At 48.8% G+C, this 27,078-nt stretch overlaps 3 protein-coding genes across 6 annotated transcripts in view; 2 read left to right on the top strand and 1 right to left on the bottom strand.

Annotated features, from left to right (window-relative positions):
* Positions 1 to 10,958, top strand: part of ZSWIM5 (zinc finger SWIM-type containing 5) — a 198,221-nt gene extending 187,263 nt beyond the window's left edge. The window contains exons 12-14 of the mRNA XM_045799696.2: positions 6,637 to 6,800; positions 7,252 to 7,333; positions 8,068 to 10,958. Coding sequence (XP_045655652.2) covers positions 6,637 to 6,800; positions 7,252 to 7,333; positions 8,068 to 8,930 — 1,109 coding nt within the window. The 3' untranslated portion in view covers positions 8,931 to 10,958. The remainder of the gene's footprint in view (positions 1 to 6,636; positions 6,801 to 7,251; positions 7,334 to 8,067) is intronic.
* Positions 10,959 to 11,782: 824 nt separating this feature from the next.
* Positions 11,783 to 17,405, bottom strand: UROD (uroporphyrinogen decarboxylase). Of its 2 annotated transcripts, XM_045799699.2 has the most exons (11): positions 15,334 to 17,405; positions 15,016 to 15,113; positions 14,284 to 14,396; positions 14,084 to 14,163; positions 13,945 to 14,007; positions 13,536 to 13,733; positions 13,250 to 13,411; positions 12,751 to 12,888; positions 12,487 to 12,587; positions 12,339 to 12,405; positions 11,783 to 12,027 (listed from the first exon to the last, which is right to left on the bottom strand). In XM_045799699.2, the coding sequence occupies exons 2-11, from the start codon at positions 15,033 to 15,035 to the stop codon at positions 11,866 to 11,868; spliced, it is 1,104 nt and encodes a 367-aa protein (XP_045655655.1). In that variant the 5' UTR covers positions 15,036 to 15,113; positions 15,334 to 17,405; the 3' UTR covers positions 11,783 to 11,865. The 2 variants fall into 2 exon arrangements, with proteins under 2 accessions (XP_045655655.1, XP_087721965.1); XM_087865839.1 differs by lacking the exon at positions 15,334 to 17,405 and having other exon boundaries at positions 15,016 to 15,166.
* A 1-nt stretch (position 17,406) lies between these two features.
* HECTD3 (HECT domain E3 ubiquitin protein ligase 3) lies at positions 17,407 to 25,990 on the top strand. 3 transcript variants are annotated; one of them, XM_045799697.2, is made up of 21 exons: positions 17,407 to 17,880; positions 18,063 to 18,223; positions 18,479 to 18,571; positions 18,651 to 18,786; positions 19,027 to 19,142; positions 19,229 to 19,342; positions 19,490 to 19,572; positions 20,012 to 20,177; positions 20,404 to 20,485; positions 21,131 to 21,313; positions 21,465 to 21,517; positions 21,696 to 21,760; positions 21,918 to 22,021; positions 22,284 to 22,403; positions 22,515 to 22,604; positions 23,572 to 23,778; positions 24,046 to 24,175; positions 24,263 to 24,337; positions 24,458 to 24,539; positions 24,668 to 24,739; positions 24,929 to 25,990. In XM_045799697.2, exons 1-21 carry the CDS (start codon positions 17,512 to 17,514, stop codon positions 25,011 to 25,013), a joined length of 2,586 nt encoding a protein of 861 aa, XP_045655653.1. In that variant the 5' UTR covers positions 17,407 to 17,511; the 3' UTR covers positions 25,014 to 25,990. The 3 variants fall into 3 exon arrangements, with proteins under 3 accessions (XP_045655653.1, XP_087721960.1, XP_045655654.1); XM_087865834.1 differs by having other exon boundaries at positions 24,429 to 24,539; XM_045799698.2 differs by lacking the exon at positions 22,284 to 22,403.
* The last annotated feature ends 1,088 nt before the right edge of the window (positions 25,991 to 27,078 follow it).

The raw sequence follows: 27,078 nt of genomic DNA, 5'->3' as shown, positions 1-27,078 counted from the left end.
ATGTGAAGCAAAAACTGATAGAGCAAGGAGAAATAGACAAATCCACTATTACAGTTGGAGAATTCAACATTCTTCTATCAGTAATTGACAAATCCAGCAGGCAGAAATCAGTAAGGATAAACTTGAACTAAGCTGCGATATCAAAGAACTGGATCCAATTAATCTTTATAGAATACTTCAGCAAACAGCAACAGAACACACATTCTTCTCAAGCTCACATGGAACATTCACCAAGACAGACCACCTTCTGGACCATAAAACACCTAAATAATTTAAAAGAAATCATACAAAGTATGCTCTCAGACCACAGTGGAATTAAACTAGAAATCAGTAAAAAGATAACTGGGAAATCCCAAAATACATGGAGATTAAACATACTTCTAAATTGCACATAGGTCAAGAAGAAATCTTGAGAAATTTTTTAATGTTTTGAACTAAATGAAAGTTAAAATACAAATGATCAAAATATGTGGGATGCAGCAAAAACTGGAGGGGAATTTATAGCATTAAATGCATATTTTAGAAAAAAAAGAAAATTTAAAATCGCTCTATCACCCACACCTGTTAGAATGGTTATTATTTTAAAAACAGACTCGTGCTGGCAAAGATAAGGAGAAAAACGAACCCTAATGCAGTGGTGGTAGAAATGCAAATTGGTACAGCTAGTTTGGAAGACAGTATGGAACTTCCTCGAAAATTTAAGTAGAACTACCATATGTGGTCCAGCAATCCCACTTCTGAGTATATATCCAAAGGAAATGAAATCACTATCTCAAAGAGTTATCTGCACCCCTATATTTATTGCATTGCAGCATTATTGCGTTTCCAAGATTTGGAAAAAATCTAAGTGTCCAATGATGGAAAATAGATAAAGTATAGTGTACACACACACAGACACAGGAATATCATTCAGCCATATAAAAGAAAGAAAATCCAGCCACTTAAAACAACATGGGTGAATCTTGAGGGCATTGTGTTTAGTTTTCACTGTATATATATAAATCAGAAAAAGACAAATGTGGCATGATCTCACTTACATGTGGAATCTAAACATGCCAAACTCATAGAAACAGAGAGTAGATTAGTGGTTGCCAGGGCCTGAGTGATGGGAGAAATGGGAAGATGTTGGTCAAAGGGTACGGATGTTCTGTTATAATTAAGTTCTTAGAATCTAATGTATGGCATAGTGACTGTAGTTAACAATACTGTGTTGTATACTTGAAATCTGCTAAGAGAATAGATCTTAAATGTCCTCACCACACACACATACATTACACAGGTAATGATGTGAGGTGATGAATGTGTTAATTAACCTTATTGTGATAATCATTTGCAATATGTATATCAAATCACACTGCATGCCTTAAACTTACACAGTGTTATATGTCAATTATATCACAATAAAACTGGGGGAAAATAAAATCAATAATCTAAGCTTCCACGTTAGAAAACTAAAGAAAGAAGAACAAGTAAACCTAAAGCGAGTAGAAGAAGAAATAATAAAAATTAGAGAAAAAAAATCAATGAAATTGAAAATTGGAAAAAAAAATGCAGAAAATTCAATGAAAGCAAAAGGTGCTTCTTTGAAAAGATCATTAAAATTGATAAACCTCTAGCCAGGCTAACCAAGAAAAGAGAAGACATAAATTACTAATATCATAAGTGATATTAAACATTAAAAGGATAATAAAGGGAAATTATGAACAACTTTATTTCCACAAATTTGAATCTTCAATAATGAAATGGATCAATTCCTTGGAAAACACAATCTACCAAAACTTATATATGGAGAAATAAATAATCTGAATAGGCATATTTCTGTTAAAGAAATTACATCAGTAATCTTTCAGACAGAAAGCACTTGGCCTAGATGATTTCACTAGTGAGTTATATCAAATACTGAAGGAATAAATGGTACAAATTCTCTAAAATCTGTTCTAGAAAATAGAGGCAGAGAGAACACCTCTGACCTCATCTTATGAGGCCAGCATTACTCTAATACCAAAACCAGATAAAGACAATACAAGAAAGGAAAACTGCATACCAATATCACTCATGAATGACTTTACCTCAACAAAATAATAGCAAATTGAATCCAACAAAGTATAAGAAAAAATTATAAACCATGGCAAAGTGGGATTTATTCCAGATATGCAAGGCAGGCTGGTTCAGCACTTGAAAACCAATTAACGTAACCCATCACGTCAACAGACTAAAGAAGAAAGACTATATATATATATATATATATATATATATATATATATATATATATATATATATAAAATCACAATATATGCAAGAAAAATATTTGATAAAATCCAACACATATTCATGACAACAACAACAACTCAGCAACCAGGAATAGAAGAGGACCAACTCAACTTTTTAAAGAATATCTACAAAGAACCTATAGCTATCATCATACTTAGTGGAGAGAAACTAGATATTTTCCCCTAAAAATCAAGAATAAGATAAGAATGTTCCCTCTCACCCATTCCCATTCAGCATCATACTGGAAGTCCTAGCTAATGCAGTAAGACAAGAAAGAAATAAAAGGTGTATAGATTAGGAAAGAAGAAATAAAACTGCCTTTGTTGGCAAATGAGATGATTGTCTATGTAGAAAATCCCAAAGAATCAACAACAACAAAAACAAAATTGGAATAAGTGACTCTAACAAGGTTGCAGGATATGAGGTTAATATATAAAAATCACTGTTTTCTAAAAGCAGATTTTTTTTAAAGTATTCCCACATATTGCACATACTTTGAACCTACTACCATAAAACATCCTAGTTTGTGGCCTATAGATTACTGACCTTAAGAATTAAAGATTTTATGCAAAATTTAAAATCTGTATAAACAAAAATCTACCATATGATTTCACTTATATGTGGAATCTAAAAAACAAATGAATAAACAAAAAGCAGAAACAGACCCATAAATACAAAAAACAAACTGGTGGTTGCCAAAGGGGAGGGGAGCAAGGGGATGGGTGAAATGGGTAAAGGGGAGTGGGAGGTACGGGCTTCCAGTTACAGAATGAACACATCACAGGGCTGAAAGGTACAGCATAGAGAATATAGTCACTGGTATTCTAATAGCATTGTATGGTGACAGATGGTCACTACACTTGTGGTGAGCGTAGCATCACCTACAGAGTTGAATCACTATGTTGTATGCCTGAAACTAATGTAACATTGTATGTCAACTATGCTTAAGTTTTAAAAAAAGAAACATCTTTATATATATGTATGTAGGGAAAAATATATATGTATATAGGAAGGCAATTGACTTTTGTTTATATTCTATATGTCAATTGCCTCTCTATATGCCAGCCACGAGCAATTGAAATTAGTAAATCTAACAAAATATGTACAAGATCTGTATAAGGAAAACTGTAAAACTTTGATGAAAGAAATCAAAGAAGACCTAAATAAATAGATATTCCATGTCTGTAGATAGAACAATAACTCAGTATTGTTATTATGTTAGTTCTTCCCACTTGATCTATAGCTTCAATACAATCTCAACCAAAATCTCAGCAAGTTATTTAGTGGATATTGAAGAACTCTAAAGTTTATTATGGAAAGCTAAAGACCTAGAATAGCCAACACAGTGTTGAAGAAGAACAAAGCTGGAGAACTAACACTACCCAACCTCAAACTTACTATAAATTAAAAGTAATCAAGACAGTATGGAATTGGCAAAAGAATAGACAATGAGATGAATGGAACAGAACAGACAGCTCAGAAATAAACTCACACATGGGGCGCCTGGGTGGCACAGCGGTTAAGCGTCTGCCTTCGGCTCAGGGCGTGATCCCGGCGTTATGGGATCGAGCCCCACGTTAGGCTCCTCTGCTATGAGCCTGCTGCTTCCTCTCCCACCCCCCCTGCTTGTGTTCCCTCTCTCGCTGGCTGTCTCTATCTCCGTCGAATAAATAAATAAAATCTTTAAAAAAAAAAAAAAGAAAGAAACTCACACAAATATAGTAAACTGATCTTTGACAAAGGAGCAAAAATAGTCTTTTCAACAAATGGTACTGGAAAAACTGGGCCTCCGCATGCAGAAAAAAATACATTGACCTTACCTTATGCCTTTCATAAAAATTAAAATAGCTCAAAGGCATAAAGGTAAAATATAAAACTATAAATCTTCTAGAATATTACATAGGAGAAAATCTAGGTAACCTTATGTTTGGCAATGACTTTTTAAATACAATACCAAAACCAGTCCATTAAAGAAAAAATTGGTAAGTAGCACTTCATTAAAATGGAGAAATTCTGCTTTATGAAAAACACTCTTAAGAAACTGAAAAGACAAGCCACAGACTGGGAGACAATATCTGTAAAACCCTTATCTGATAAAGAACTTCTATCCCAAACACACACATAACTCTTAAAACCCAGTAGTAAGAAACCAAACAACTGAATTTTAAAAATGGGCAAAAGACCCAAATAGATGCCCACAAAAGAAGATGTAGAGATGGCAGACAAGCATATGAAAAGATGCTCGGCAGCATATGTCATTAGGAAAATGAAAATCAAAACAAAAAGGAGACCCCACTACATACCTATTAGAATGGCTCAAATCCGAAGTATTGACATCAGTATGGACGTGGAGCAACAGGAACTCTCATTGCTTGTGGGAATGCAAAAGGTGCAGCCACTTTGGAAGAAGACAGTTTGGCAGTTTTTTCACAAAGCTAAACATAGTCTTCCCATCTGATCCAGCAATCGTGCTCCTAGTATTTTACCAAATGAGTTGAAAACTTACGATCACACAAAAACTCACACACGAAACGCTATATTTGTAATTGCCAAAAACTGGAAGCAGCCAAGATGTCCTTCAAAAGGAGAGTGGATAAACAAACTGTGGAGGGCACTTGAACTAATGAGCACCGGGTGTTGTATGCGACTGATGAATCACTAACTTCTACCTCTGAAACTAATAGTACAGTATATGTCAATTAAATTGAATTTTTAAAAAACTGTGGTACATCTCATACAATATTATTTACCAGTAAAAAGAAATGAGCTACCAAGATGTTAAAAAAAACCGGAAGGAAACTTAAATGTGTATTGTTTGGTGAAGGAAGCCAGTCTGAAAGGTTACGTGATTCCAAGTGTCTGATATTGTGGAAAAGGCAAAATTATAGAGACAATAAAGAGGTCAGTATTGTCAGAGGCAATGAGGAGAGACATGCAGAGGTGGAACACAGGAGATTTTTAAACCAGTGAATCTATGCTGTACAGTCACGATGGGTCCATGATACCAGGCCTTTGTCAAAACCCATAGAACTGTATAACACGGTGAACTCTGATGTAAACTGTGGTCTTCAGTTAACAATAATATATCGATGTTGGTTCATTGAATGTACCACACTAATGTAAGACCTTAATAATAGGGGAAACTGGAAGTGCGAACAGGGGTATACAAGAACTCTCTGTACTATCTGCTCAATTTTCTATAAACCTAAAACTGCTCTAAAAACATGAAGTCTGGGGTGCCTGAGTGGTGCAGGCAGTTGAGTGTCCAGCTCTCCCTTTCAGCTCAGGTTGTGATCTCAGGGCCGTGGGATCGGGCCCCGTGTTGGGCTCCACACTCAGTGCAGAGTCTACTTGAGACTCTCGGTCCCTCTCCCTCTGCTCCTCCCCACCAATAAATAAATATTTTAAAACATAAAAATAAAAAAATAACATGAAGTCTACTAATTTTAAAAATTGTTTTTAAAGATGACAGAAAAAAGGTAATCTCTCCCATAATTCTGACATCGAAACATAACTACTCCTGAGACATTGGTAGAAATATTCCTGGAGATTTTCTAATCGTGTAGTGCACACACATACACTATACACACACATTGCTACTTACCTTTTTTTACAGAAGTAGGATCATAGAATATTAACTATATACAAGTTGTTTATAATTGTCACAACAACTCTAAAGGTTATCGTTTATGGATGAAGAAACTGAACTAGGTTCACTTCCCAATGCATTTCATTCCAAAGCCTATATACTCTTACCACCGCACCTCTTTGTCAAACAAGACCTATTTTCATTCTATCTCTACTTTTATTCCTTATAGAACACACCAATCTTTCATATACTATACTACCTTCACACAGTGACCTTCACGTCATATGGTATACATGCCCTTCCAGTGGTATGTTTCTTAACTCTGTGCCCTCTACTTTGTATAGAATCCTCGCCTGCTAAGTAGGAAGTGGTGGCCCAGCTCCTTGTTTGCTCCAGGGAGCTGCAGTGAGAAGGAAACAATGGCATTAGCATACTTTCTTGATAATGTGGCTTCCTATGTCCTGTATAAGTAGCTCTCAAAAGTCGGGTGTTCATAAAAATTATTTCTGGGCCTTGAGGAGTCAAGGGGAAGAAGGTGAAGGGTAGAGGCAGAGGAACAGGTGGAGAGAAGTGAATTCATGTGGGTGCCTGGTGAAGGAAGCAGTCTCCAGGGTATTTACTGGAGCCAGAGCTTGGCTACCCAAAAGGGATGGTAGCATTCAGAAGTATTCAGTGAACTGATAGCAGCCAGTTCAGCCAGTGTCTATGTGAACAGTGGACTGTTCAGGGAGGCTTTAAAGAAGACCTGTCACTGCCTCTTCTCTCTGCACCTATAGGGGACACTCTGAGGCTCCGAACAATTCTGGAAGCAATACAGAAGCACATCCATTCTTCCTCCCTCATCTTCAAACTGGCCCAAGATGCATTCAAGATTGCCACTCCCACAGACAGTACTACTGACAGCACCCTGCTCAACGTGGCCCTGGAGCTGGGGTTACAGGTATGGAGAAGTGGGTCATCCCTGCTTTAGGCTACTGGGCATGAACCAGCCAAGCCCGGTACTTTCTGTGTCCCCAGAACACAACTTCCAGCCTAGGCTTCTAGGTAAGGACTCTCTAAATTGAGCTCCATTTTGAAGTTAAGGCCAGAATCAGTGTAGCTTTAGGCTCCATAGGGTCCCCATTTTCTCCCCACCCCCTCCCCATCCCTCCAAGTCAAGTCAATAATAAGGTGTGATAATAAGGACTTTATTACAGGTCATCAGAGAAACCTTCTATCTGATTGGTGGGAGGGGTGGGCAGAAATTAAGCAAACCTGGCTGTATTTATCAGAGATGGCTGTTTAAAGCACCAATAAATACTTGTTGCATAAATGGATGGCAAGGGGATGTGGGGATGTAGAAGTCCTAACAGTTATACTTAGCCAAGTGGAAATGCCTCTTTTTTGCCCAGGTGATGAGGATGACCTTATCAACTCTTAACTGGAGGCGCCGGGAGATGGTGCGGTGGCTGGTGACATGTGCTACAGAAGTGGGTGAGTCTCCCACTTCCCTCTAATCCCCTGGGGAAAGGAGTTCCTAGGCCCTACTCTTGGAACAAGACAGTTCCTTAGAGACATCCTTAGAGCTCTCATATTCCTATTACTGATGGCCTGGGAAAGGATGGGGGCTGCTGATAGGAAAGATGGCCTTTATTTAGCTGGCCCAAGCTCTGCCCTCACTGCTTGGACCATACCCTGATGTCAGCAGCACTCTGACCCTCCGATCAGGGACACATTTGAGAGACTGAATTTTCAGCCACCAGTATACAAGTGCACCCTTGGGAGGTAGTTGGCCCAGTGGTTTGGTCCCAGTCCCTGCCTATGCTTCTGAAAAACCCCAGACAACTCGGAGTCTCGGGACCCTCTAGAACCCAGAGTCCCAGCATGAGACTCTACCTGTAGAGGCCCCACTTCAGCTAGAACCCCCAGGCAGATCTGTGACCTTGGGGCAGGTAAACCACAGGTGTTGCTGCTCCATCCTTGTGAGGGGCTAAGAGCACCTGCAGAATCTTCAACCCTCTGACTGGGGGAAGAAAGGGATGGGAAGAGACCCCAAACAGGGTCTGGCCATCCGGGCTGCTCCCTGGTTTGCCTCAGATCATCTCAAGGCTGCTGAGGAGGAGGGAGAACTCATCTCTGCAGGCCAAGTTCTGACCCCAAGTGGTAATCTGGGCAGACCTGGATCAGGACCCAGATGGCCACGGCTGAGCTCAGGCTCTCCCTGACAGGTGTGCGGGCCCTGGTGAGCATTTTGCAGAGCTGGTACACACTCTTCACCCCCACCGAGGCAACTAGCATTGTGGCTGCCACAGCTGTATCCCACACCACTATCCTGCGCCTCAGTCTTGACTATCCACAGCGGGAGGAGCTGGCTAGCTGTGCTCGCACACTGGCCCTACAGTGTGCCATGAAGGATCCACAGAGCTGTGCCCTGTCAGCCCTTACACTCTGTGAGAAAGACCACATCGCCTTTGAGGCAGCCTACCAGATCGCCATTGATGCTGCCACTGGTGGCATGACACATTCACAACTGTTCACCATTGCCCGCTACATGGAGCTCCGTGGCTACCCGCTACGTGCCTTCAAGTTGGCCTCGCTGGCCATGAGCCATCTCAACCTGGCCTACAACCAGGATACCCATCCAGCCATCAACGATGTGCTCTGGGCGTGTGCTCTCAGCCACTCTCTGGGCAAGAATGAGCTGGCAGCCCTCATCCCGCTGGTGGTGAAGAGTGTGCACTGTGCCACAGTGCTTTCAGACATCTTGCGGCGCTGTACCGTGACGGCACCGGGCCTGGCTGGCATCCCAGGCCGCCGCAGCTCTGGAAAGCTCATGTCCACCGACAAAGCTCCACTGCGCCAGTTGCTGGACGCCACCATCAACGCCTACATCAACACTACACACTCCCGCCTGACACACATCAGCCCTCGCCACTACGGAGAGTTCATTGAGTTCCTGAGCAAGGCTCGGGAGACCTTTCTGCTGCCCCAGGATGGCCACCTGCAGTTTGCCCAATTCATCGACAACCTTAAGCAAATCTACAAAGGCAAGAAGAAGCTGATGCTGCTGGTGAGAGAGCGCTTTGGCTGAGAAAGCGGACAGCTCACTGCCAGGGCAGCTTGGGCTCCCAGGTACCACAGGTCAGGCCAAGGACACTGAAACATTTGTCCACCCTGAGAGGACTCTGAGCGCCTGTGGCTGAAGCCAAAGCACCACAGGACCAAGCATGGGAGAGTCCAACCCTAGCCAATATGCCTTCCTTGGCAAGGTTCCCACTACAGGCCACTGTTCCTGAAGGAGCTGGGCCCTCCAGATTGATCAGAAACCCCACAACATGCCACCTCACGCCCCTATATCCTGCGTGTCCTGGGCATTGGCCCGCTCTCCCTTGGCAAACACAGAACACTGTTCCGTCTCAGGGATTGCTTAACCAGAGAAACAGAAGCATTTATGGTACTGTAAATACTATAGTATATGTGTTGCCAATTACACTGTAAAGTTGTAACTATTTATAATTCTGGTTCTAATTTGATGGGTACTTGAAGTAGCTATGGGTGGGAAGATAGGCTTGTTTTCTGAGGAGACACAACCATTTCTCAGGTTTCCCTTGCAGAATATATACCGTTTGCAGTGGAAGAGTGGGGGTTGGTAGGGAGTACAATGGCCAGTTAGAATAAATCCCAGGTCTAGTCTATGCAGAAACCCCAGCCTGCAGACACAGGGCATCTGTATAGCCCGGTGGTGGGAGAGGGGCAGGGCCAGGACTGGACTTAGACTCTTGCCTCATAACGCCACAAGGACAGTGAAGCTCTTGCTCCTGCCACACACAGCCTCTCTAGGAGCCTGTTGGGCTCCTGAGAAATAAGTGCAGGGGGAGGGTGAAGGTCTGGGAGGCCACTGAGCTCATAATATTCATCTACTCTGGTCACCTTTGTGTTAGCGAGCGTCTGGTTTTCTCTCTAATTATGTATGTGTGTGTATGTATCCGTATGGCTAAGTACATGTCTGTGTGCATAGATATATATGTGCATACCTGTCTTGCACATGTATTTATGTGTGGCTATGTCAGGTCTGTGTCTGTGTGAGTACATGTCTGTGTACTGGACTGTGGGTTTGTATGTGAGTATACACATTTGTGAACATGTAAGAATACATACCTGTGTGTGTGTGTGCCTGTCTGTCAATGCATGTTTAGTGGGGGGCACACATGGATGCATGTGTAGAAATATGTTTGCGTGTTTGTATGCTTGCTCTCCTTTGTTCTCTTTATATATGTAACTGTGTAAATTTTGACATAAGTATGTCTGAATTTATGTTTGAGAATCAGCATGAATGTGTCCCTTCTCTTTTTGCCAGATCTCTCTTCCCCATTCCTCTTCATCTCTCCCACTAGCTAAACACATTCCCCATCTCTTTGCCTCCCTTATTCGCCGTTTTCTCAGCAAGCTCCTAAGCACTAGTCTCCCGCTACCCTAAGAGTGACTCCTTCAGCTCCAGTTCTCTTCTTGCCCTGTACTTGCTTTCTTCCCTTGCCTTTCTACCTCAAGCTTCCTCTGCCTGCCCACTGGTCACTGTTTTGGAGGCTGGGGCTGGAATGCATTTGGCCTTTCCCTTTCTGAGTAGTTTCTACCCTTAGTAGGCAATGCCTGTCTTAGCCCTAGCTGACCTCCACAGTGTATCATGTTCCTGCTACCTTCCTGACCTCTGTGCTCAGCCTGGAATTTTTTAGGAGGTAGCATGGGCTTTCAGAAGAGTCATCTGGATGCCAGTGTCTTGGTGTTTACTGTTTCATGTTTTAGTTCCGAAGTAGGGGGTGGGGTGTGATAGGGAAGGGATGGTATAGCTAGAGTGTGAACTAAGGACCTGTCTGCTTTATGTTCCTTTCTTTGACAAACTGTCACTTTTTTTTTCCCCTCCACACTAACCAGTAAGTCGTTTTTGCTGTTTGTGGCTACTTAAGTCTTACTATCCAGCCATGGGCCCCTACTACCTCTCAGCCCAATAGGTTGGTTTAAAAAAAAAAAAAGCCACTCCCATTTCTGTATCACGATTGCCGTTTTTTAGCAAGTGTGTGAACTCACAGTGCTTTTCTATGAATAAATCATGGATCACAGAAAATACCATTTTTCCAAAATCAGAATTGTGTTCTCTCAATAAATGGGGCCCTTCTCTGTCTTCTGCATTGCCCCAGGCTGGGACAGGGAATTGGTTGGGCCTCTAGTGCAGTGGGTCCCTAGTGTTCTAAGGAGATGCGGAATGACAAATGATTTCCTGCCACACCACACCCCTCTCCAGAGCTCACAGGCACCGCAGACCTTGTCCCAGGAAGTACGTATCACTGTGATGGGCAGAAACACCAAGGTCCTGAGAAAATTACAGGTATGCTCAGAAAACAATGCAGAGCAACCCTGAGTGCCATAGGGCCTTTCGGCTTCAGAGGCCTTCTCGCCTCAAAGATGCAAGTCTAAGTGTCTACTCCTAAGCATCCTAGCCCTGAATCTTTACGTCCTCCCCCATCTTTTGGTGTCAAAGCTGAAGTCCTCTCAGCTTCTCCCTGCTCACCTTGATTCCATCTTTCTCAACAGGCCTCTCTAAAATATTCTACCAATTTCTGTGCCCCTCTCTGATCTACACTCCCTTCCATCCCCAGACAGAAAGCCCTGTCAGTTTGGCCTTGTATGCTGTGAGGACCCCATTTATCTGCAAATGTCACAGCTTCAGCTCCTAGGAAGCTTTACCCAACCCCATATAGCCCTCAGGCTCGGAAAGCTGAGAGCAAGATGGTAGTGAGGGCCCTGACATTGAGTACAGTACATATTCACTGATATCTGAGCTCCTATGACTTAAGAGGAGAAGATGCAGAAAGGGGCCCCAGGGAAGAAGCAGAGGCCAAGAAAGAACTGAGGATAAGGGTAAAGATCTTCCACAAATGAAACCATATGTTAGACTCCAACTCTGGAACTTTTATTCTTCTGGGAAAAGTCAATCATCTTTGTTGGTTGTAGTTGAGGGAAAAGGTGTATGCTCAGTTCTGTCGAAGCAGACGTGAGTGTCTATGCACAGCATCCACAAAGGCCCCCACGTGTTCTGGGTCCATGTCAGGGTAAAGTCCATGGCCCAAGTTGGCAATGTAGCGCTGTGGCCCAAAGTCATCCAGCATCTGCTGCACCAGCCGTCCAATCTCCTCCTGGAGGACCAACAGGGCATTGGCTACAGGAGGGCCAGCAAGCCCTCGTACTCCCCATACATAACTGTGACACATACAACATGTACGCATGCTCCTACTCCATGTTATTCATTCAGTCATCAATTCAAAAGAGTCTACTGGATGCTTAGTACGGGCCAGACAACCATAAAAAGAAATTCCTGCTTTCTTAGAGCTTACATGATATGTATAGAGCGACAAACATACAAAAAAAACACACACACACAGTGATACAACCATATCTACAACCATGGGAGTATACAAACACACACACACATAGGGACCCTGGTTACCTCAGATGCGTACAGAGCACAGGGGTCCAGGTTGCCCTGCAAGGTCACGGTCTTCCCTACGCGTTCCCTGAAAGCAAAGTCAATGCCATGTTCTGGCGACTGCACATATGGCAGCTGCACCCTCTCCACCTCACCCTTTATCACTCACCGGGCTTTCTCTGGGGCCACTGTCCAGTCAAGCCCAACCACCTCGTAGCCAGCTTGGGCCAGCTCTTCCAGAGCAAAATGTCCATCTTTAGCAAAGATGATCTGAGGAAAAGGACAGATCTCTGAGGCTACAAAGGGCCTTCCTACGCCCACTAACTTATCTTGGCTGCACCTCTGCTGCCCTCCAGTGGTCACTTCAGCCCCTACAGGACATACCCTGAAAGTTTCACAGGCCCACCTTCACTTCCTCCATCCCCATCCTTACCATGGGCACTGGTGCCAGGCCTGCCTCCTGCAGCTTGGCCTTCACCCGCTTGGCCACATCACGGATGTAAGGCAGTGCAAACTTACTGAAGAGCTGTGGGCCAAGATGCCCTGCATGAGATTCAAAGAGCTGCAATGCCTACAGTTGAGGGGGGAGGGGATGGTAAAGAGAAATACATAACACACGAAGTATCCCACGCCCCACATACAGATGTCTCCGTTTTTCCCTAGTGATTTCAGACCCTCATACTGCCTAAGCCTATAAAGCCAGTTCCATTCAAAGAGTTTGCCTTCTCCAGATCCCAGTGCTAGCTTTGGTCTTTGAACACATATAGCATCGCCAGTGTCAACGACAAGGTGGACGTAGGTGCTCCAGTCAGATCATCGTAGGCCAAGCTTTTTTCCTGCCTGCCATTAAGACACCTACCCTCTCAGGTGTGGGAACTCTCTTGCTTCTCATCCTTCTAGACCCCAGTCCATTTCTCTCCCTCAGGACCCACCTGGGCACCAGCAGCCACTTGTCCCACCAGATATGGGACCAGAGCATCAGTGAGGATGCGAAGCAGCTGGTGACTAGCCTGTGGTTTCTGGTAAAGCCAACGCTTGGCCTGAGCCATGGTGCTTGAGCTGCCACCCTCAATCATGTATGTCATCAGAGTCCACTGCAAAAGGATACAAAGAGAACGTCACAGGTGTAGAAGCCAGATTGATACTTACTTCCCCTGTCTACACCAGACCCGCTAGAGTGATTTCCCCATGCCCAGTTCCTGCCCTGTTCCACATTACCGGGGCACCAGCAAAGCCAATCAGCGGCACACGCCCAGCCAGCCGTTGTCGGGTGAGGGTGATGGCCTGGAACACATAGCCCAGCTCAGAGGCCACTGTTGCTGGATCCCGGAGACGTTCTAAGTCCCGCTCTTCTCTTAATGGTTCTGGGAAGCTGGGCCCTTTGCCAGGCACCATAGTCACCTCCATGCCCAGTGCCTGGAGGGGAAGAAAATATCTGGATTCCCAACCTATAACTCTAGGAGGAAAGGCTCTGTTCAGCCCATGCCAAGGAGGAAGAGGAAAATGAAACTTGGCCAAGCTCCATCTCTTTCAGTCCAAGTTTTTCCCTCTGTCCAGTGAAGATAAGTGCTTATCTTGAGCTTTGACTATCTTTACCCCTTCTTAGCCATCAGGTTTGAGTGGGTACCTGGGGTACAACAAGGATGTCGGAGAAGATGATGGCAGCATCCAGAGGGAAGCGACGCAGTGGCTGTAGGGAATAGAAGACAGGTTACCTGGAGGCAAGCTGAGGGCATAAATCCCTCCCTTTTTTGTGGAGGCCTCACCTGCAAAGTCAATTCACAGCAGGCCTCTGGGGAGCGACAGGTACTGAAAAAGTCCTGGGCAGCCCGAGTTTCCCTAAACTCTGCAGATGGAAGAAGGAAAGCAGGGCTCAACCTTGAGGAACCTCTGGATCCCTCCCTTGCCCCTCAAAATCTTTTCACCCTCCAGAGTTTCACTTCTATTCCTGGGCCCTGACCCTGACCTGGTAAGTAGCGGCCTGCCTGCCGCATGCACCAAACAGGAGTGTAGTCTGTGTCTTCTCCCCAGGCTGCTCGCAGGAACGTGTCATTCTTTAGCTCTGGAAAACCCTGGGATCTGGAGATCAGGAGGGAGTGGGGGTAGGTGTCAGTAAGCTAAACCAGGGGTTAAGGAAGGTCCAGGTTCTTAAGGCGGATTCACTCCAACACCACTATCTGCCTTCTCCAGCCAGTTCCTAAGCTGTGGCTCCCCGCCCGTTCCACCTCTTCTTTGCCTATCAGAGGGTGCACAAGACTAGAAGGGCCCGCGCTGGGGCCTCTATCTTCCACACAGCCCCAACTTCCCCAAGCTCAAAGCCCCACTGGAGAAACTGGGGGAAGGGCAGAATGAAAGCCCATGAAGGACTGATAGCGTCTTTGGACCAGAAAATCTTAGGAAGAGGGCTACCAATTGGCTGGTTTGGAAGCTGGCAGATTCCCAGGCTAGGGGACAGTGATCGAGAAACAGAGAAGACAGTCCCAAAATACGTTTCCTAATTGAGGATTAGAAAATCCTGGAGGTATCCCCTAAATGAAAGTCTCTGGAATCCATGGGTGGAGAATTAGGGATTCCAGCGACAGGAGTCGGGTTGGGAGCTCTCCAAGGTCGGGAAAGAGGGGTGTAGGGACAGATTCCTAAGTTGGAAGACTCAGGTCAGAAGCCACGCGGGCCATACACAGTGGTACAGAGAACTCACCCTAACCCGTTCGCCTCCATGATAAGCCTTCGGTAACTGCGAGCACAGTCCCCACTTCAACCTCTACCGCAGCCTGTGAGCTCACGCTCCACCCCTTCCTGGAATGAGCCCAGGCCGCCGCCATGTTGAAAGTCACATGATCCGACACCGGCACTAGCTCCGGGGCTGCCCCGGCTGTTGCCCGTAGGACCCCCCCTACCTCCCTCCACCGTAAAGTCCGCTGTAGCGTCGCAGCTACAAACGCACCCCCCCACACACACACACACCGCCCCGCCCCCGCCGCCACCGCCAAGAACTCCGCAAATAACTACACCTTACCGTGGCATCAGGATTTTCCTCTCCTCTGATGGCCTGGAAATCTGGAAGTTTCTGCCGAGACCCACTTTTACTCCCATGCTCCATGATTCTAATAATTTTTTTTTTAAGATTTTATTTATTTATTTATTTACTTGACAGAGACGGCGAGAGAGGGAACACAAGCAAGGGGAGTATGAGAGGGAGAAGCAGGCTTCCTGCCAGCAGGGAGCCCGATGCGGGGTTCGATTAGAGGACTCTGGGATCATGACCCCAGATGAAGGCAGACGCTTATCGGCTGAGCCACCCAAGCGCCCCTGATTCTAACAATCTTATGCCTAACGACCAGGCACACAGTGGATTAAAGAACAAAAGTGTACAGGGAAATGAAATAATTAAATATTTATATTACTGGGGCACCTGGGGGCTTAATCTGTTAAGTGTGGGACTTGTGATCAGGTCATGATCTCATGGGTCCTGAGCTGGAGCTCCCACACTCCTCTGGGAGTCGGCTTGGGATTCTCTCCCTTTGCCCCTCCCCCCACTCATGGGTGGGCAGGGACGGGGCTCTCTCTTTAAAATAAGTCTTTAAAAATATATATTTATATTACCTACTAAGAGGCGGACGCTATAGTAAGTGCAGAAGTTACAGTGGTCACCAAGACAGGTCTTTCCTTTAAGGAGCTACAGACTGGTGGATCAGCAATCGTAATAGAAATGTTTTCAGAGGAAAAAACTAGAAGCAGCTCGCAAGCGCTCCTCCCTTAACTAGGGAAAGCAGTGGGGGTGGTCTGAGCAGAGGGAACAGCATGTGGAAAGAGAAGACGCAAAAGAACAAATGGCTATTATGGGAACCAGAAGACCGATCTGGTGGAATTACAGAGGCTAGACAGGTCTTCAGGGTCCAGGTCATGCAGGCCCTTATGAGATTCATTCGTCCACTTTATTCTGAGTAGCATGGTAGCAAACAAATAGCGTGCAGAGAAGGGAAGAGGGACACTATGTTCCCAACTTTCTAGGGAGAAAAAAAAGGGAAACTGTCAAAATTACATGGGATCATATATTATTTCTTTCTTGATAATTTTGATTATTTGAAAACTGTATCAAAGTCTCCATCCAAGTGTCCATCAACAGATGAATGGATAAACAACATGCAGTATATACATAAAACGGAGTATTAGTCAACCCGTAAAAAGAAATTAAGTTCTCTTCATGCTATAATATTGTTGTAATATTATTCTAAGTGAAATAAGACAGACCCAAAAGGACAAATATTACATGGTTCCATTTATGAAATATCTAGAACAGGCTAATTCATAGAGGCAGAAAGTAGATTAGAGTTTACCAAGCAGGCCATGAGGAGTTATTGCTTAAAGAGAAAGCCTTTCTGTTTGGAGTGATGAAAAAGTTTTGGAAATAGGTAACTGTACTCTTAAAATGGTTAACACAGCAAATTTACACTTATTTTACCACAATTTTTAAAAATATATCAAAAACCATTGTACACCTTAAATGGGTGACTTATATGGAATATGAATTATATCTCAATAAAACTTTTTAAAAACTGTTTGTAGAGGAAGGTGAGAGACAAAATTTCTTTTTCCTCCATGATTATACTTTACCAACGGCTCCTGTCCATCTTTTTTGCCTCCATCCTGTCTAGCCACCTTGGACCTATATTCCCACATTGGACCTTTCCTCTCATCTGGTTCAGGATTACTGGGAGAAACTGGATAATGATCACCAGTGTCCTAGGATTAGGAGTAACCACCAGGATGAACCCCGAACGATTCTTTAAAGATTTTAAAGATTCTTCTGGTTGTAGTGTATGAGTCATGGGGGTGGGAAAGCAAAAACAGGACAGAGAACCAGAAAAATGTTGCAATGATCCAGGCTAGATAAGATGGTGGCTCAATGAGGTTATAAAATAGTGGCAGCAAAGCGGATGGACAAGGAGAGATGGATCAGATAAAGACAACTGAACTTGGGTCTGGTTGGCTCAGTGCGAGTCGCGGAGTCGGATACTTAGGTATCCGAGTATACAGGGTAATACGGCGGGCGCGTGAGGTGCCCTTAGTCCAGAACTTACGGCGAAGGTTGGCCGAAGGCGGGGCCGAGCGTGGTGGGCAGCTTGGTCAGCCTTCGCGGCTGCGGCTCCGAAAGCCGAGCGGCCGCCCCTGGGCTTTCCTTTGCCGCTTCACCATGGCAGGCCCGGGCCCGGGCGCGGCTCTAGAGTCTCCGCGGCAGTTGCTGGGCCGCGTGCGCTTCCTGGCAGAGGCAGCGCAGAGCCTCCGCGCTGGACGGCCGCTGCCGGCGGCGCTGGCCTTCGTGCCACGCGAGGTGCTCTACAAGCTTTACAAGGACCCAGCGGGTCCGTCGCGCGTGTTGCTGCCGGTGTGGGAGGCGGAGGGCCTGGGGCTGCGGGTGGGAGCCGCGGGCTCCGCCCCTGGTACGGGCTCCGGGCCCCTCCGCGCTGCGCGAGACAGCATTGAGCTGCGGCGCGGAGCCTGCGTGCGTACTACCGGCGAGGAACTGTGCAACGGCCACGGGCTCTGGGTGAAGCTGACCAAGGTACTCCCTGGCCTGCCCTGGGCCCCGCAAAAGACCCCCGGCGCCAGGGAAGCCCCAGGCTGCTCCCTTCCCATCCCCCATATTGAGCCAGCATTGCGTTCCGTGTCCTTTGCCTTGGGCTGGGCAGGGCGGGCCGCTGGGCAGTTCCCTGACGGCTGTCCCCATGTCGCGCGTCTCGGCAGGAGCAGCTGGCAGAACACCTGGGCGACTGCGGGCTGGACGAAGGCTGGCTGCTGGTGTGCCGACCGGCGGAGGGCGGGGCCCGCCTCGTACCCATCGACACTCCAGACCACCTCCAGCGGCAGCAGCAGCTCTTCGGAGTGGACTACCGACCGGTGCTCAGGTCCTGCACTTGAAGGGGCGCGGCTTGCTGCCTGATGGCTTGGCCCTTGAAGGGCTGGAAACTAGGCTGGCACAGGCAGGGAGGTGGGATGTGGAGTGAAGGCAGGGTTTAAAGCAGGAAGGGGCGGGACCTGAATGGGGCTGGGGTGGAGCTTCTGGAGGCACAGTCTGGTGGAGATAAGAGCTCTGGAGAAAGCTCCCTGCGGGTGTCCCGCTGCCCACTGATGTCTCCCCATCCCCTACTCTGTGTCCACAGATGGGAACAGGTGGTGGACCTGACATACTCTCATCGCCTTGGATCAAGGCCCCAGCCAGCCGAGGCGTACACCGAAGCTGTACAAAGATTACTGTGAGTGAGCTGGGGTGGGATAGGGAGGAAGAATCTCCAGGTCTGGGCCTGACCTAATTAGGGACTTGGGGTTGCTTAGCTATGTGCCCCCGACGTGGACCTACGAGTGCGACGAGGACCTGATCCACTTCTTGTACGACCACCTGGGCAAGGAGGATGAGAACCTGGGTAGCGTGAAGCAGTATGTGGAGAGCATAGACGTTTCCTCCTACACGGTGGGTTCTGGGACTCCTCCCACCCCAAGCAAGATGTCACTTCTTGCTAGATCCAGAATCCTCACCTTTAAGGCTAGGGCCAAACCTGAATTCCCACAGGCCAGACTCAGTCCAGCACCCCATTTTGGAAGTCCTGTAGGAATCCCTAGGCCCTTCCACCCATACCAGGTGTGCTTTTAACCCAGCTCCATGTGCAGGGAGTGGGGTAAACACTGTCTCCACCTCTCTGCCCCTCCCCAGGAGGAGTTCAATGTGTCCTGCCTGACAGACAGCAATGCAGACACCTACTGGGAGAGTGATGGGTCCCAGTGCCAGCACTGGGTACGGCTTACCATGAAAAAGGGCACCATTGTCAAGTAAGTGGGCTCTGAGGTAGGACAGAGTGGGCAGGACCCATGCCTGTAAGTGTACAGAGACCCATGTGCATACTCTGATCACCCAGGAAGCTGCTACTCACAGTGGATACCACAGATGACAACTTTATGCCCAAGCGGGTAGTGATCTATGGGGGCGAAGGGGACAACCTGAAGAAGCTGAGTGACGTGAGCATTGATGAGTGAGTGAACGAGCTGGTCTGGGAGGGGAAATGGGGCATGATCCTAGCAGTGGGGCCTGGCCCCACTTGGAAGTACAAGGTCAGGTGAGAGCCCAGCGATCCCTGACGGAAACGGGTATTCAAAGTGCCTCACATCCATCTCCACAGGACCCTGATCGGGGATGTATGTGTCCTGGAGGACATGACCGTTCACCTCCCAGTTATCGAGATCCGCATCGTCGAGTGCCGAGGTGGGGCTTCAGGCTATAAGGAGGGAAAGGGAACCCCAGTGCATAGATAGTGGCTAGCTGGCAGTGAGTGTGGAGAAGTGGGCTTGGAGTTGGGATGAGGGTGATAGCTGCACTTAACTCCAGGATGTGAAGCTTTGGGCCTGAGCCAGGTGGGAAGCACCAGGTATTGGCCTGCCTCAAAGCCGTAGAGGTGGTTGGGCCCATCTGGAAGAGGAACTGAGTTGGGATCCTCAGGCATTCCAATATTATAGTGATGGATGGAGGAACTAGCAAAGAGTATAATTATCAGAGTCAGAGGAGTAGAAGGGGATCTCAAAAGTCCCAAGTTTCTAGGGGCTAAAGGTAACAAAAGCCTGAGCATTAAGGGGCCATCCTCAGATCTGAGGGCAAAGAAGGCAGCAGGTGCCCTAAATAACTTCCCTCTGACTCCTTCCCCCAGATGATGGGATTGATGTACGTCTTCGAGGGATCAAGATCAAGTCATCTAGACAGCGGGAACTAGGGTTGAATGCAGACCTGTTCCAGCCGACCAGTCTGGTGCGATATCCCCGTCTGGAAGGCACTGATCCTGAAGTACTGTACCGCAGAGCTGTTCTCCTCCAGAGGTGGCTGTGGTCCTGTGCCTGCCAGGCCCTTCCTTTCCCCCAATCCTGAACCTCATATGTCGGTATGAAGGTGGTTCCCAAGGCCCTATACTGTAAGCTGTTCCACTTCAAGGCTCAGAGCAGCCCCTGGGTCCCACCTTCTCCTGACCTCGTATGTTGGGGAGTGAGGGGGTCTTACATCCTTGCCACCCTCTTTAGTCGCATTATCTTTACTCACTCACCCCAGATTCATAAAGATCCTAGACAGTGTCCTGCACCACCTGGTACCTGCCTGGGACCACACGCTGGGCACCTTCAGTGAGATTAAGGTGAGCCTGGCCCCCCTAGTATTGGTGTCAGTAGTGGGCTCCTCCCTTCTGCTCGTGCAAGTGTTTTCTATTCTACAGAATTCCTAAAACCTACTCCAAGGGCTCTAGGAATGCAGGAAGAAAGCCAGACACAAATAGTTAAAATGTAGTGTTTGGGATGCCATTCTCCCAGATAGTATGTGAAATATACAAAAGCTGGGGGAGGAGAAGTAACAGCATAGACAGGGGAGGCTGCGTGAAAGGTGCATACTGGGAGTTGTTAGCTGCTTGGAGGTGACTTGAGAGAAGCACACAGGTAGATGTGAGTATGACTGGGAGATGACACTGGGTAGGCAAAGAGCAGGCCCTGATAGCAGAGGGCACTATGGGCCAAGCTGTGAAGGAGGGACTATGTCACAGATCACTGGAGCCATCAGAAAGGTTTTAAGTAGGTAATGACAAAGTTTGATTTTTATTGTTTTAGAAAGCTCCCCCTGGTGGCTGGACTAAGGGAGGGACTGGAAACAAGGAAGGGGTGGGTGGTGGGGGGATGAACTAGGCATGGACTGGAATTATGGAATTGGGTCCAGGCATAGAGGAAGGTTCCAGAGCCTGGACAGACACTGACTGCCTGCCAGTCTTGCTCTGGCCACCTCTTCTCACCAGCAAGTGAAGCAGTTCCTGCTGCTGTCACGCCAGAGGCCGGGCCTGGTGGCTCAGTGCCTGCGTGACTCGGAAAGCAGCAAGCCCAGCTTCATGCCACGCCTGTACATCAACCGGCGCCTCGCCATGGAGCATCGTGCCTGCCCCTTAAGGGACCCTGCCTGCAAGAACGCAGTCTTTACCCAGGTCTGGACCACCTGGGGTCAGTCTAAGGGAGGGTCAGTAAAGGGTGTGGGGGCTGGGCCGTGAGGGACCTAAGTAAGGACTTTGGGTCAGAGTGGGGCAAGGTCTTGACACAGACTTTCCTACAACTCCCTTCCCTTTCCCCTGCCCCCAGGTTTATGAAGGCCTCAAGCCCTCTGACAAGTATGAAAAGCCCTTGGACTACAGGTATGGCATGAGGGTGAGGGACTTGTGCTCGACCCACATAAACTACCCATCCCCACACACTGCCTCTGGAACCCCTCACCATTACCGCTGTGACCATTACTCCTGGCTGGTGTCTGGGCTGGTGAAATGTCCTGAACCCTGACCCAGCATGGTAACGAAGATCCAACCCTTCTTACAGGTGGCCCATGCGCTATGACCAGTGGTGGGAGTGTAAATTCATTGCAGAAGGCATCATTGACCAAGGTGAGGCCCTGAGGAAGGATAGTGAGGGTCCTGCCCTATTTAGAGTGGTAGAGGCTCTGGGTCACGGCTAACCGAGATAGAGGACCTGTTTATTACCTCTTTATGGGGGCCGGGGCTCTCAAATGCCCCAGCTGAGGCCATCTGTCTGGCATTTCAGGGGGTGGTTTTCGGGATAGCCTGGCAGACATGTCAGAAGAGCTGTGCCCTAGCTCAGCAGACACCCCGGTGCCCCTGCCCTTCTTCGTGCGCACAGCCAACCAGGTAATCTCCTATCCCTGCTTCTCATGTTGTTTCTGCTGTTTGTCTCTGCAAACCTCCCCGGTGCTGACCTAGAGAGGGGGCAGAGGAGGGACCAAGTTGCCTGGGGCAGCCTCTGGGCAGACAGGGAAGAAGGGGGCACTGTACAGTCAGAGGGATCATTCAGGGCCTCCAGTGGAAGGTGTGCAGACAAGTCTGCGGAGAGTCTGGGGCAACAAAGTAGGGTCCATTCCACGCCATGCTAGCAGCTCTGTCTTGGGGGCAGGGCAATGGCACTGGTGAGGCCCGGGACATGTACGTGCCCAACCCCTCCTGCCGAGACTTTGCCAAATACGAGTGGATTGGACAGCTGATGGGGGCTGCCCTTCGGGGTAAGGAATTCCTGGTGAGTAGACCAATCTGCGCCTCCCTCAGATCAGCCTGGCCCCTGGAAGGAAGAAGGACCAGCTAAACTTGGGCAGCCCAAGATGAGAATACAGTAGTTTTTGTCCCACAGGTCCTGGCTCTGCCTGGTTTCGTGTGGAAGCAGCTCTCTGGTGAGGAGGTGAGCTGGAGCAAGGACTTCCCAGCTGTGGACTCTGTGCTGGTAAGAAGGGCCTGGACCCGGTGTTTCCTCTGCACAGCCCCTGAAGGGTGTGCTGAACCTTCTCTAACCTTGCACATGCTCCTTTGCTGATTCCTCCTTTTCCCATGGCTTCAGCTACTGTCTTTATTCCGGTGATCCCCAAATCATCACCTCCAACTCCAGCCTCTCTTCTAAGCCTGGACCCACATATGCATCTTCCTCCTGGACATCTGCCCCAAGACGGCACGTCAGGCTCAGCACAGTCTTCATCACCTTCCCACTCCCCTGCCCTCTAGGGCTGTCTCAGAACAGCACCACTATCCACCCCTCCCCCTTGCCAAGGCCCTCAGTGTCATCCTCCACTCCTCGTTCGCCCTCACCTCCTACTTTGTGTCACGTCTCCCTCTGGAATCTGTCCACTTCTTCCATCTCACTACTGTCTTCCTGGTTCAGGCCACCTTCCTTTCTGACACAACCACTGACTGCAAAGCTAGTGTTCCGATCTCCATTCTTACCCACCTGATCTCCGAAGCCAGAGTAATTAATTTCCTTCTCTTTGTTTAAACCCTTCAGCGGCTCTGCCCTGGGCTTAGGGTGCAGTGCAGAACCGACAAGCCTTCTATGATCTCTGCATCTCTGGCCACTTGGCTCCAGCCAAACAGATTCCACAGGCCTTTCGCTTTTTCTACCTTTTTTCAAGGTGTTCTCACTCCTGACTTCCTTGTGGCCCAGCACACTCCCAGCCATCATTTAGGTCTCAGCTTAGATGCCATTTCTTCCAGGACACCTTCCCTGGCGGCCAAGGCTGGCGAGGTGTTGTCTTGCTGCTTTCATAGTCCTTGTTCCGAACCCCTCACTGCCCTCATTGCCTGCATGGGGATTGCCTGGTCTAGCTACCTCTCCTCCTTCCCTGTGAGCGTCTCGAGAGAAAATCAAGGACTGTCTCCACAATGAAAGGCCGACCTCCTTGCCTCTCTCCAACTCTCAGGTGAAGCTCTTGGAAGTGATGGAAGGAATGGACAAGGAGACATTTGAGTTCAAATTTGGGAAGGAGCTAACATTCACCACTGTACTGAGTGACCAGCAAGTAGTAGAGTTGATCCCTGGGGGTGCAGGCATCGTGGTGGGATATGAGGACCGTTCCCGTTTCATCCAGCTGGTGCAGAAGATCCGGCTAGAGGAGAGCAAGGAGCAGGTACCACCCAGAGGCCAGCAGAACAGAGAGCTTTGCACAGCTCCTAATAGGCAGAGCCCAGCCTGATAGGCCACCGGTACCCAACTGCAAGAACTCTGGCCCCCACCCTTCCTCCGCCCCATATTCCTGTGTATCAGTGGGGTTCAGAGATGGCCCCCAGTGCTGAACAAAGGTCATGTCCCCCATTAGCTCTGTGCATGGAGGCCAGTTACCCCACCACACACTGACCTGGGACATTCCTAGCCAGGCCTTTCCCTCCCTCCCCAGGTGGCAGCCATGCAGGCAGGTCTGCTAAAGGTGGTGCCACAGGCTGTGCTGGACTTGCTGACCTGGCAGGAATTGGAGAAGAAGGTGTGCGGGGACCCAGAGGTCACTGTGGACGCTCTGCGCAAGCTCAGTGAGTGTGGGGCGGGGCAGCGCAGGGATGGGGGCTTAAGAACTAGGTAGGTTGGAACCTAAGACCGAATTCTGACTATGTCCCCAGCCCGGTTTGAGGACTTCGAGCCATCTGACACTCGGGTGCAGTACTTCTGGGAAGCACTGAACAACTTCACCAACGGTGAGTGGAAGAGGAGAATGATGCTGGGTTCGGATTCCACCTGTGGGATACTGAGGCAGGGGAGAAGTTGTAGAGCCTCCCCCACCATGAGTGCGGACGCTGATTTCCTTCTCCATCCAGAGGATCGGAGCCGCTTCCTGCGCTTTGTCACTGGCCGCAGCCGCCTGCCAGCGCGGATCTACATCTACCCAGACAAACTGGGGTGAGAGTGGCAGGAGCGGGGGCGGGGGTAGTGGCTGGCCTCTGCCTTCTCCCCACACACTCACCTGTCACACCCCTACCCCGTGTCCCGACAATTCCTCCTAATCTGCGGCCCGTCCATGCCCCCAGCTACGAGACCACAGACGCACTGCCGGAGTCTTCCACTTGTTCCAGCACCCTCTTCCTACCACACTATGCCAGGTGGGTTTCCTAGGCTCCAGCCTAGAGAGTGGGGAGTGGGGGAAGGAGCGGCATCTTAGGATGGAGGAAGACTTCCAGGACTAAAGTGCACAAACTGGAGCCCCGTCACCCATCCCCCGCGTGCACTGGCCCCTGTAGGGATGGAGGGAGCTCTGCACCTGGCGCTGACCGCGTCCCTGTCTCCCTCAGTGCCAAGGTGTGCGAGGAGAAGCTCCGCTATGCAGCATACAACTGCGTGGCCATTGACACCGACATGAGCCCTTGGGAAGAGTGAGGCGGCGCCAGGGGGCAGCCTCGGGCCAGCAGGACTGTGCCTGCACAGGCCCCACTAGGCGGCGCCCAGGGTGACGACACATTCCCTGGACCGGTTGGGGTCTGCGCGCTCCTGACCTGAGCTGACACGCTCAGAAAGACAGCACGCCCCTGTGTCTGGTTGGAGTGGAGCCGGTTGACTGACCCTGGTGGCCCAGCCCCGCAGACCCACAAGCCCTCTGCGTGCTCGGGCTTGCTTCCCGAGTTATTTAGCCTCTGTGAGAGGGAATCTTCCACAAGCCCAGCACAAGCTGCCAGGCCTGAGCTACTTGAAGGGGGCCTTCTAGCTCCCCACCCCATGGACTTTACTTCAGGGTTTTTTGGGTGGTTGTTGTTTTTTTTTTCTTTTGGCTCCTCCTTTTTTCTCCTTGTTTTTCTCTGGCTTCAGCCTGGGCTCAAAGCTAAAACCTCTGGAGGGTGGTGGAGGCACGTTCCCAAACAAGGCATCAGGGATAGCGTAATAGCCATCCTCTTCAGTCACCTGCCCCGAGAAAGAAGCAGCAGCTGAGCACCTTCTCCCTCGCGTACTTACCTTTTCCTCCTCTCCCTCCATCCTCGAGTGTGAACTCTGCCCTTCCTCCAACCCAGTCTTAACTGATAAAGTGCCACCACCCTCCATGGCTCAGAACCTACATCGACTCAACATTAAATCTTTCCTGCCACCACCACCACACCATACTCAACACTTACACGTTACCTCCAGGCTGATTCCCCATCTGCTGTGTCATCCCCAAGATGGTGCAAGGTTAAGGCCAGTTATGTCTTCTCTGAAATCTTCAGGAGCTCCCTTTGACCCAACTCAAAGCCTAGACTTTAAGCCCGTTCCTAAGTCTTACTCAGGTCCCTGCCTCAGTCCTCCCTCCCTCCCTCAAGGGCCTCCATGACACTCCATCGAAGGTCTTGCACATGGGAAAGTTTAATAAATGGATGTATTCATTCCTTCAGAATGTGTTTATTGGGCTACTGAGGGATGGCAGAGAAGGTTCTCCTAGGACTTAAGGGCCCTTGGCTGGAAGCCAGGGAGATTGTGTGTCAAGTGGAAGTGGTGGGTCTTCACAGTGACAAGCATTAAATCTGAAGCTGAGCAGGGAACTAAGGTTGCTACTATGGGGGGGGAGTGGGTGCATGGAGTCTGGCCTGGCGTCTTCTGGGATGGCTGTGGTGATTTGGAGGATGGGAGCCCACCTTCAGGAAGCAGGTGGGCAGAAGAACCTGACATCGTAAAAGACAAAGTCTTGAGATGGCTGATAAACCAGCCAGGTCAAACTTTTGACAAAAGAGGCAGTAGCAGAGCTAACATCCGCACCTGGCACTGCCTCCAGTTACCACACAGCTAAGAGGCTGTCTTTAAGAACAAGTACCTGGGGAGAGATCACCTGTGCATAGAGACCATCCCCCGTTGCCCAGCAGAAGGAGTCAAGATCAAATACAGTCTCAAGTGAAGTGGCATTTCTCTCTCCCAACGCTTCTCCACGCTGCCCTCTAGGGTGAGTCCTGACGCTACCGGGCTGGGAAATGCCAGGCCTTGGCCTTGAGCCCCGCCCCCTTGGGCCATGTGTAACCCAAGGCCTATCTCCCCATAACTCTGAGTCTGACACCCCAGCTGAGCCTCCCGCGCAGCCCTCCTCCTGTGGCTCCCCAATGCCTGTGCCTTGGGTGGTCCACGGGAGACATACCTTCCTCTTCCAGCAGCCTCTTCTTGCCCAGGGAGCTCGAAGGTAGGAGCCCCAGAGGCCACCACTCCCATCAGCTCTGTTCTTCCCAGCAAGCTCCCACCCTCTTGTGCAGCCCGCGCCCTCAGAGGAGGGCATTCCCCTTCTGTTCTCAGGGAAGAGCCTGGCCAGCATGCGCCTGCTGGAGGTGGTCTTTCTGTGCCTGGTACTGACCGCTTAAGTCTTTGGTCCCTCTTTTACCAAATTAGGCTCACACTGTATATTTTGCAGCTTGCTTTTCATCCATTCATCCAGCAAATGCATCAAACACCTACGTCAGGCACTGTACTAGGTACAATGGGGGAAATATCGGCT

Source organism: Ursus americanus, chromosome 12, assembly GCF_024610735.1.
Source record: "Ursus americanus isolate L20-20 chromosome 12, mUrsAme1.1.p, whole genome shotgun sequence".
Taxonomy (NCBI): Eukaryota; Metazoa; Chordata; class Mammalia; order Carnivora; family Ursidae; genus Ursus; species Ursus americanus.
This window is presented reverse-complemented; position numbering and strand designations above follow the sequence as displayed.

Excerpts from the sequence above, each read along its gene's own strand:
- UROD (XM_045799699.2), bottom strand. The coding sequence starts at position 15,035 with ATGGAGGCGAACGGGTTAGG. Across the intron at positions 12,588-12,750 it reads GCCTGGCACCAGTGCCCATG|ATCATCTTTGCTAAAGATGG; the intron begins GTAAGGATGGGG and ends CCTTTTCCTCAG. Across the intron at positions 12,028-12,338 it reads GTGCTCTGTACGCATCTGAG|GAGGAGATTGGACGGCTGGT; the intron begins GTAACCAGGGTC and ends TTGGTCCTCCAG.
- HECTD3 (XM_087865834.1), top strand. The coding sequence starts at position 17,512 with ATGGCAGGCCCGGGCCCGGGCGCGGCTCTAGAGTCTCCGCGGCAGTTG. Across the intron at positions 19,143-19,228 it reads AAAAAGGGCACCATTGTCAA|GAAGCTGCTACTCACAGTGG; the intron begins GTAAGTGGGCTC and ends CTGATCACCCAG. Across the intron at positions 24,176-24,262 it reads GGACGCTCTGCGCAAGCTCA|CCCGGTTTGAGGACTTCGAG; the intron begins GTGAGTGTGGGG and ends CTATGTCCCCAG.